Genomic DNA, 10,523 nt, shown 5'->3' with positions numbered 1-10,523 from the left:
GGAAAAGATACAGAAATCAGAAGTAGGTCTATTGATTCCACATAGGAACCCCCCACAATCGGTTACGGAAGGCGAGTGCACTGATTGGCTGGTGCTGGTGTACCATAGTTCACACTCGCAGAAATCCTCATCAATTGCCAATGCTGGATCACCCTGAATGTGAGAATAATATAGGGACTCCTTACCCCCCATGGACAGCTGGGGCCGCGGTCCTGAGATGCCCAGCCGGTAACATTTGGCGTCAGAAGAACACGCACCTTGCACGTATGAAATGTCACGCTATGATAAGGCTGCAGAACACACTGACAAGACCTGCTGAATAACGAGCGGCCACAACAGTCAAAAACTAGTAAAATCATCTTTTATCAGGAAAGTAATCCTTCTCCCGTGCAAAGAGATGCAATGACGAGCCCAGCCAATAGGTGGAGCCCACAGCATCAAATCTCCTCTCTGAAGAAAAGGACAGAAGTGTTATACATTGACCCCATGTGCTCATATCACACGTGGCCCATCAAGGGATGCGGAGGAATCGTGGCTCCTGGTGAAACTCCAATGAGCAGGACGCAGGTTCAGTCTTAGTGTTCAAATCCAAAAAAAAAAAAAGAGAACCCAAATAAATCCCCAAACTTTTTGGTAACGAATACCGGCAATCAGCTGAACAAACCACAAACGTAGAAAGACCACAGATCCCTCGCTACAATCTCATTATTCCAGAGGCTTTAATCTCAATATACTGCATACAAAGGTGGGAAAAAGAAGAAGAGCTCCACCTTAAACGGGGTCTCCAGAAAGCTTAGAACCAAATATGGACACAGAATCGGAGCCACCAAAAAAAAAAAAAAAAATAGGTCCACATTGGCTGCTGTAGAGAAAAAAGATTGGGGGTCCACCTTGGATCTCGTTACAGACTGGCAGACCAAGGAGTAGAAGGAATCCCATTGAGTCAGTGGGGTACAGGAGAAGGCGGCCGATTCTCAGTGGTCAGAAGCTGTGCGTGCTCCTCCTCAGATACGGAAACTTTCCTCCTTCCCATCAATGTGTTTGATGCGCAGATACACGTCGGTCCCAATGCCCTGGAGGGACTGGATGCAGAGGGAGCCGCCCAAGTACTCGGCATATGCCCGGGAGGTTGGCAGACCAAAGCCGAATCTGCAAGAGGAAAAAATAAAAAACATTATGGAAAGTCTACATCAATTTCCCTTCCTGCACTGCCGTTCATATTATATCTCAAGAGCCTAGCAGTCTGCTGATTGGACAATAAGAGAGCAGCAGACCAATCAGCTTGGGCTCCCTGTGTAAGGATGGAGCACTGCACAGCCCGATTGGCTCCTCATTCTGCCCATATCACCCACAGAAAGCCAATATAATAAAAGCTTTATTGCCAGGGGGTTTCTGATCACATTTTCCTGTACAATAGCTGAGCGATGTGAGAATTGTTTAGATATCGGTATATGGAACATAGAGGGAATTGTAACCCCCCTCCCCGGAATGATAACAGATACTGAATATAGATAATAACCCCTCTTACCCGTGCATGGGCTCTGACTGCCCGCTGTCCACCATATTGCCGAAGATGGGGTTGATGCGGGGGTCCTGAGTGCTGGTTTCTGCGGTGGTGAAATGATAATCCATCACTCGCTCCAGGTGGTCGTGGGGGATTCCGCCTCCTCGATCTGATATCCTGCAAAGAAAAGAAACGCATCAGCTTTAAGAAAAGCTTTTAATAATTTTGCATAGCTGGAGCCAGCGATGATCAATGATTGGATGGCATAGGGCTCACAGGATCAGGAACCATACTGGGTATTATTACACAGTATTTATATAGCGCCGACATATTACACAGCGCTGTAAGTCCATAGTCATGTCTCTCAGAGGAGCTCACAATCTAATGTCCCTACCATAGTCATATGTCATTACCACAGCCAATTAACCTAACTGAATGTTTTTGGAATGTGGGAGGAAACCAGAGTACCCGGAGAAAACCCACACAAACACGGGGAGAACCTGCAAACTCCATGCAGATAGTATCCTGGTAGGGATTCAAACCTGGGACCCAGCGCTGCAAAGTTCAGAGTGCTAACCACTGAGCCACTGGTTGGTTGTCTATCATTGGGCCGAGACCGGACAGCACAATCCAGGACAACTGTACAGCTAGTTATGACAAGGAACCTGGATTCATATCTGAAGCCAAAACTTTTAAAGCTTTTAATAAACTTCAATATTCTTTAATATATTATGAGGGTGGTCAGTCTATAGATGGTGAGGAGGAATTGATAACTATCGGCAATATGAGCTGTACAAAGCTGAATGGTGCACAGAGCGGATCCATAAGAATCTGCCATTCTTACCGAATAATCAGATCGATGTCATTGTTGGCAATGGTGATGGCAATCTCAGGAACGTTGTAGGGGGTGTCCAGGTGACTCTCCATGGTGGCCCTAAAACCGACAAAAAAAAAAGAAAACTAAGTTCTCGTTCTTTTCCCCCCTCGTTATCCACTTACAGTGAATGTTAGACGTACCGCATGGCGTTCTTTAACAGCTCCGGAAGGATGTAATCCAGTGGCATTGGGATGAAGGGGAAACGTGCAGCCACGTGGCCATTAATTCGCACCCGAGGGGCATTCCCGTACTTGTGTTCACACAGACGCCTACAAAAAGGAAGTATAATTACTTTACACACCAAGAATTAGGGGAGTCGTCCTCACCTAGAAATAATGGTTGAGATGGGAGGACAGGCTACATGTGGTCTCATTTCCCTGTACAACCAGTCAGCTTGTGTCTTATGTCTACTCACAGTCTCTTCCTTCTATCCCTAGGATAGGCAGGGTGCTCTCCTCATCAACAATACAGCTTCTACATATACTATATGTCCAAAACTATGAGGACCCCCTACTAATGATGAGTTCAGGTGTCCCCAGTGATGGTTCTGCTAATTCTCCATCATACAAAGACATTGTAGACAATTGTGCACTTCCAGTCTTGTGGTCATGGGTGAAAAGCCTTTTCTGTTCCCCCCATGATTGTGCCCTGTGGTACAGAGACCCCTCCATAAAGACATGGGGTTACCAGTTTGGTGTGGAGGAACACAAGTGTCCTGCACAGAGCCCTGACCTCAATCCCACTGAACACCATTGGAATAAATTGGAATGGTGAGCCAGGTCTTCTCATTCAACATCGGAACCTGACCTCATCAATAAGGGGGCGAATCCCTACCTTCAGCACCTGACCTCACCATTGGGGGCAATCCCCGCCATCAGCACCTGACCTCACCATTGGGGGCAAATCCCCACCTTCAGCACCTGGCCTGACCTCACCATTGGGGCTATCCCCACCATCAGTACCCTGACTTTACAAATGTTCTTTTTCTATGGTTCCTTTCATTCCTCATTGTAGACGGTTGTGCTCCTCCAGCCTTGTGATCACAGTTTGGTGAGGACCCTTTTTTGTTCCCCCATGACTGTGCCCTGGGGTACAATCCCAGCATCATAAAGACATGGGGTCACCAAGGGAGGAACTGGAGTATCCTGCACAGAGCCCTGACCTCCTGACCTGAACACCTTTGGAATGATCAGCCAGGTCTTCCCATGGAAAATCAGCACCTGACCTCATCAATACGGGGCAAATCCCCACCATCAGCACCTGACCTTCCTAATTCACACAGACACAGCCTCTAATACTTCATGAAAGCCTCCCATAGGATGGCGGTTGGTGTAGCTGCAAAGTGGAAACTCTATAATATTGGTCGTAGTTTTGGATAGAGATCTCCTAAACTCTCATGACAGCGACGCCCAGCTGTCTATATTCTGCATATTGTGACGTCGGGTGACACAAGATACAAAATGATCCCTTTATTTTCAGGTCAGGTAATTTGCACATCAGCAGCCATCCCAGCTTATAGAATGGAGATTGGTAATATTAAGAATAGAATTATATCATTCAAAAAGATTTTTACCCTTATCCTACAAAAGTAGGGCCACCCACAGCCACCCCAGGGAAGTTTAGAGAAGAGGAAACCAAAACTGGAATAGCTGCTTTACCTTGCAAAATCCACCCACTTCTCGATGATCTTCTTGGGGGACAGACGGGTACAGATGATGCCCACAAAATCCGGCTGGAAGGAAACACAGAAATTACGTCAGTCAGCGATAGATTAGTGGACGACTCGTACTTCAGCTTCTTAAAGAATGACAAGTGACATGATAAAAAAAAGCATGATGGCTCTATCGTTTACTAAATGTGCAATGCAAACAATAACCCTTTCATATCTGGGGGGGGATAAAAATGGCTAAGGGAGGACAGTCTGGTCACATGACCTGTCCAGGCCATAGGAGTTATACATAGAACACTGCTCATTGGACTCCTCATTACAGCCAGCATTTAAAGAGTTAACACTGCATTGTCCATCAATGGGTAGAGAGACCCACTATTCAATGTTAAAGCTTGCAAAGAATCCCTAAAAATGGCAGATGGGAGAAGAATAATGAGCAGGTCAGAGGGAGCTGAATGCTGAATACAATTTAGGTTTTATATTACAGGAAAATGCAGCAAAAAAAAAAAAAAAAAAGTGGACCTGTACTTTATCCAATCAGAGCAACTTTAGATCAGGGATGGTCACATGACTTCCATGCCAGATCTTATACAAAGCTAAATAACGCCCCTCCTCCTTACAGCAAATGACAGCCTGGTGATTGGCTGCTTAGCCATTGGGCCCGATTTATTAAATTTCTTATTAAATTGAGGATACACTCATCAGTGAAGCTGGGTGATGCAGCAAACCTGGAATGGATTTCTTCAAATTAATTTGTTAGCAAATGTTTTGGGTCCGGGACCAGATGATTCATTCCATTTTCTTGATCATTCAGCTTCACTGATGATAGTGGATCCTCTCGAGCCTTGGAGAGCTTTAATTAACCAGGACCATGGTGTGCTTTATTGTTGGAGGGGGGTAACATGTTTTCCCATACACCTGAATGAATCTGGTAAGTTCTTTAGCTGGCAGGTGATCCGTCTCTGCTCTAAAGTGAACCTGTCCTTGCATAGAGGGAAAACAGGTTCACTTTATGCTTGAGTGCACAAGAGAATTGGCAACTGAATCAGAAAAATAGATATGAACAGCTCCCTTACGGATAATCATAGAGAACAATATGGCAATAACCTGACCCAGGGAGCTGATTGGTTGTTGCTGGAGGGTCGGCATTGATTGTTTTCCTCCTCCCAGCTAACAAGTGACACAAGGACTCTGCTATGTGTCACCAGGACTATTTACAGGTTGAGCAAGGAGGGCGAGGGTCAGAAATCAGCATTACCCGATCTTCGTGCAGAGCCAGGTGGTGCGCCGCCAGCATCCGAATTCCCAGGCGGGACGTTAATGTTTTATCCAAGAAGAATCGAATCACCTTCTCATCCTGAGGGGAGGAAACAGATGGAATATTTTAGGTCACAGCAAGCTTCAGTGTCACAAGACACCGCACGCTACTAATAAATAATTTGTAGGGCATCTAGAGGGCAAATCCAGGCCTAGGAGGGCAAATCTGTGAGATTTATAACACATACAGGGGGGGATCGGAATATGAATCCAAATTCTGTGTAAAGGGCTGCAGCCGGAATTCAGAGCTCATCTCAGTGGGTGTTTGTAGGAGTTCAGGGTGGCAACAGAAATCCGACTGCCCTTATAACATGATGATTGGTGCTGGGTTTATTTATTTAAGGAGCCCCAATAAGAGGTTTCTATGGCCATGTGTACTGCTCAGGTATTAAACATGGCAGCCCCTGCCCCTTCCAGGTTACCTGGATGTGCTTGCGGCTTTCTCTCATCCCCTCGGCCAGTTGGGTCACCACATCCTTATGGTCGTCGAGAAGTTGCCGGAGCAGCTTGCAGTATTGGCTCTCCACCTCGTGGTCTGTGATCTGTGGCGGGAAGAGAGATCAGTAACCTCCCCCTGCAGACACCAAACATAATAAAGAAGAAAGCAATGACTGTGCCACTGACCGGCGGGTACTCGCTCAGCTTCTGGAAGGCGCGGATGTAAAGTTCATGCTGCAGGCAACAGACAGAACAAACAGATCGTTAAATAAGCCCAGACATGTAAATTGGATAAAATGCTGACTAAGCACAAACACCCATATAAACCAGTGTGCATCATTATAACGATGACTCTACCCAATCCCAGAGTCGCCCACTCACCACGTGGAGGATGGTGGGGTTGCAGCCGATGATAAAAGGCAAACTGCGGAATCCTTTTATTCTGTGAGCGATGCGGACGGGGAGCTCCTTGTGCAAATATCTTGCGCTTTTCTATAAAAGGAAATAAACACGAGCAGTCGTGACAATGTACAGAAACGATAAAAGCAGGAAAACTGCAGAAGCCTTCATACTTCCAAGCACATTTACTGGTCTGTATTTATTAAAATTAAACCTGAACTCTAGGTGTCGCTGCTGTGCTGCTCTTTGTTCTCCTTGCTGGAGGGGAAGTTGCACCTGAGGACCTGCAATGCACGGAACTCCCTGCTTTACTTATTCTCCACATTCATCATTACCCCACTAGGGGGCAGCTCTGACATGAAGACATACATTAGGAATATGGTAGCAGCATTACAAGCTAATGGACAGTGGACCATGTGATGCGCTATATAATAGGTTAGCACTATATTGATACATAGTATTAGGAAGAAGAATATCAGCAGCAGTAATGCTGCAGAACAATCATTTAATTTTAAAAACTGAGATCTTTGTTATTACCCAAGCAGAATTCACCACTTTATACAGAATCAAAAGACTTACCAGGATGTGGCTGCCGTCCTGGGAGCGGCCGGAGTACAGCATGGTGGTTGGAGTCAGACGCACAGATGGCTATACCAGAGACATAGAACAAGTTAGGGACTCCTGGGGGGAGGTATCCCACATCCCGGTCCCTCCCACTGCTGGAGAAGCAAGGACATGCGGCCAATAGGTGTCCATGACTAACAAGCTCAGGTATATTGGTGGCAACCAATAGGATGATGAGCTATTCACATACAAAGCTACCAGACTGATATATACCCCCCCTCCCCCCAATCTCACACTCAAGGGGCATTTCAGAGCTTTGATCCCTCCCCCCCCGCTCAGATTGGGCCAGTCGGGTGCCCCGTTTACCTTGTCTGCGGCCTTGTCGATGCCCGATTGGTTGTAAAAGGAGGTGACGGTCTTGGACCTCTCCCTGGCCAGCTCCACATGGTGGTGATCTGTAGCAGAGGTGGAGCGGGATCTGAGCAATATGGAGGACAGACGAAGGGGTGGAGTCAGGGCCCCTCGGGCCATCACCTCGATTACGTTCTTTCGCAACATCTTTCAGCACTTTGGGGGATTCCTGAAAAAGAGAGATGGGTCAGACAGGGATAGGAAAGCGGTATTGAGACATACCCAAAGGTAAATACCTACCTGACCCCGGGGAAGAGGCGCGCCTAGACTGGGCCCAGAACTTCCAATCCTACAACGGGGACACAGACAGCTATGATTATTACCAATATGGATTGTCTTTTGCCTTGGCAATAAAGGTGGGGGTGGGTTGTGAAGGGGGGCGGGGGGGTCTATTCTTCCCCCATAACGGATCTGTATCTCTTTGTTAGGGTGGGGACCCTTGGGGTAGGAGCAGGAGGTTGTGATTTATTAGGGGGAGGGGCCCTGATATATAAAGGGGACCCATATCGTGCTTTATATTGGACATCACATGGGTGGGGAGGGGCCTGGGGTCAGGTGGGAGTCGGGAGGGGAAGCAGGGGACAGACCTCACCTCTACTCCAGCTCAGGTCACAGGAAGGAAGCAGGGAGCTCTATCCATCTGCAGGGAGAGGGGACACCACTTAATTCTACAATCAGACAGGACAGACATACGGTAAGGAAGAAGGCAGAAGGGCTACAGGAAAATGGAGGAGGGGCCACAATATTCTGATCTCAATGTATCGGTCACATACTCCAAAACTGAGTGGGCCAGCAGCGGCATGATACCATGACAGGGCCTCTCTGGTATTCTCAGAGAGATCAGTAGCTGCTATCGTTCCTTTGATTTACAAGCAGCCACTTATTGCTGATCCAGTGTTCTCACCAGGCCCTATTAGCTGGGCGTACTGCCCGGCACTTTTCAGTCACCACCCACCTACACCTTCTACCCACCTAGCTGGGGAAAATACTGAGATCCCTGTAATACAGACCGGTCACTGCTGCTCTCCCTTCTTGTGCAGGGTGACTGGTCTTGTCCCCACCCCCTCTGTAGTTTTCAGCAGGCAGCTTGTAGTGGGTGGAGCTACTGGGCCCCTCCCACAGCTCAGCACAAAGAGTAAACACTCCATGGAGGATGTGAAAGAACCCCAACAACTATTTGACCCCCAACCCCTCCTCAGTTTACAATACAAAGCTCTGCAATCCCCCCCGCCCCTGCTGTGTCTCCCCACACCCCCAGTGATCCCTCTCCTATTCGGTGTGCCCGTTTTATGAACTCAGTGACACCGATCAAGCGGTATAAAAATAAACGACCTGGAAAGCGTCTAGCCTAGCTTCTGCCATCTGTTTCTCCTGGGAGGGGAAGCTCAAGGTTACCGAGACGTCATGGGGTGAACGGGGAAAGCAATCCGACGGGTTTGTGTCCTGGCAGGATTGGCCCCTGCTTGTTCTGGCTCCAGGAGACGCAGATAACGAGCGGGAATATTGCACAACGCCGGCCGTCCCTGCATAGACCTGTACAGCCGAGGCACACGTGTGTCATATAGGACTGCTGAGAGCGCCACCTACAGGGAGGAGCACACACTGCAATGTGGGAGGCTGGAACCAGTTAGAAATTGGCATTCAGCCTGGGGTATATTCGGGGGCCCGGGGGGTGTGGACAAAGGACATGCACCCTATGACAAATTAGTTTTAAAGAGAACCTGTCCTAAAAATTGCAGGAACCATAAGTCACAGCATGCCATTCAATGGAATCCCCACCCCATTCTGGCACCACCCACCCAGCAGTTGTATCCAGGGGCAGATTGGTAGTGATTGGGTAAATTTTTGGTGCCTCTTACCCCTGTGCTGTTGAAAGTCACGTGTCGCCATCCGAGTCCCGGGATCCTGGAGACCTGCGGGTGAAAGAGAGAGTCAGACACACGGGAGGAAGAATGAAAGCTGTGACCCCCCCCCACCCAGCACCCCGTGAATGATTCACACACAGATGGTGAGGTGGTGCCGGTAGGTCGGAGTTCTGTATATAACAATGCCTCCCACCCCTGTACAGTAGCTGAACACAGACGTCAGCCAGTTGTGGTTTCTGGAACCGTCCCGGGGTGAACTCTGCGGGAGGGGTGCCAGATATTAACAGTGTGCGAGGAGGAGGCACTGACTGAGCGGCACTGCACACAGCACACCACCGGGGGGCAGCAAAAATAAACAGAGCTTTGGGGACACCTGGGGGGGGAAATCACATCTGCTTAAAGAAGAACTCCACATAAATTACAGGTTATGGGGCTCAGCCCAGACAACCAGAAGCCTGTGGACATTGGTAATGGGCTGGGGGTGTCACTGGGCACTGCCCACCCCCCCCATATGGTGCACACCCTAGAAATGTCCCCCATAGAAGTATTAAAATGTGAAGATAATGGGATCTGTCTGCAGTGTGAAGGAGCTGCAGGCATGGCGAGGGTTAATCCCCGGGGAATGTCGGCTATGTGCGCGTTCCCTATGCAATCTGTACATTCTGTAGGGAGGGGGAGGGACTCCGGGAAGGGTGGAAATTGGAGGAGGAGCTCTGCACTGCGATTGGATGGGTCAGCGGTGGGGTAATTGTGGGGCCGCGCTGATCCCAAAAAACCTCAATGATCCCCACACACAGCTAAAATCTCAGAGCAGAGTCCTCCCTGCAGTTCCAATAAAACACAGAATCAAAGCGGGCAGCCACAGGGCTCTCCTTTATATGACTTATAGCGCCCCCCATATGTCATTCTCCAGTACTGACAGTGGGCTAATCTAAACATTGGGGGCACAGACAGCAATGGGAGTCTGCAGGGGGCCTGACCTCTACAATACTCCCCACAGATTTCATTTTCTATTTTATAGTGCTATGTGACCCCCAAAACACTTCCAGCCACAAGGTGCCATAGGGGTACCGGGGACACGTCCAGCCGTTATGGGGGTACCGGGGATGCCAACAGCTATAAGATACCACTGGGGCAACCATGTGTCCATGGTTGCCCCAGTGGTATCCTTGGTATCCCAGTGGACACCCCAGACATCATTGGGTCAACCATGGACACCCCCAGACATCATTGGCGTAAAGGGGACCCCCCCAGACATCATTGGCGTAAAGGGGACCCCCCCAGACATCAATGGAGTAACGGGGACCCCCCCAGACATCAATGGAGTAACGGGGACCCCCCCAGACATCATGCCATAGAGGTACCGGGGAAACCTCCAGCCGATATGGGGGTACTGGGGATGCCAACAGCTATAAGATACCATAGGGGTATCCAGGACACCACCAGCCGTCATGGAGGTACCAGTGACACCCCCAGACA

The 10,523-nt window shown here is 48.8% G+C and overlaps 1 protein-coding gene across 6 annotated transcripts in view; it reads right to left on the bottom strand.

Moving 5' to 3' along the window:
• Positions 1-687: 687 nt before the first annotated feature.
• BCKDK (branched chain keto acid dehydrogenase kinase) overlaps positions 688-10,523 on the bottom strand; it is an 11,999-nt gene continuing 2,163 nt past the window's right edge. The window contains exons 1-15 of one of the 6 annotated variants that reach the window (XM_072417135.1): positions 9,183-9,202; positions 9,039-9,092; positions 7,772-7,819; positions 7,420-7,468; positions 7,135-7,348; positions 6,784-6,852; positions 6,187-6,297; positions 5,992-6,039; positions 5,790-5,909; positions 5,309-5,407; positions 4,040-4,113; positions 2,522-2,650; positions 2,349-2,438; positions 1,529-1,681; positions 688-1,149 (exon numbers count right to left, since the gene is read on the bottom strand). In XM_072417135.1, the coding sequence (XP_072273236.1) occupies positions 1,005-1,149; positions 1,529-1,681; positions 2,349-2,438; positions 2,522-2,650; positions 4,040-4,113; positions 5,309-5,407; positions 5,790-5,909; positions 5,992-6,039; positions 6,187-6,297; positions 6,784-6,852; positions 7,135-7,326 (1,230 nt within the window). In that variant the 5' untranslated portion in view covers positions 7,327-7,348; positions 7,420-7,468; positions 7,772-7,819; positions 9,039-9,092; positions 9,183-9,202 and the 3' untranslated portion in view covers positions 688-1,004. Of the gene's footprint in view, positions 1,150-1,528; positions 1,682-2,348; positions 2,439-2,521; positions 2,651-4,039; positions 4,114-5,308; positions 5,408-5,789; positions 5,910-5,991; positions 6,040-6,186; positions 6,298-6,783; positions 6,853-7,134; positions 7,349-7,419; positions 7,469-7,771; positions 7,820-8,511; positions 8,756-9,038; positions 9,093-9,182; positions 9,203-10,523 lie in introns of those variants that run through there. The other 5 variants (XM_072417134.1, XM_072417136.1, XM_072417137.1 and 2 more) reach the window with 5 other exon arrangements.

Source organism: Pyxicephalus adspersus, chromosome 7 (genome assembly GCF_032062135.1).
Source record: "Pyxicephalus adspersus chromosome 7, UCB_Pads_2.0, whole genome shotgun sequence".
Taxonomy (NCBI): Eukaryota; Metazoa; Chordata; class Amphibia; order Anura; family Pyxicephalidae; genus Pyxicephalus; species Pyxicephalus adspersus.
Note: the sequence above shows the minus strand (reverse complement) of the source record. Positions and strands in the feature narration are given on the sequence as shown.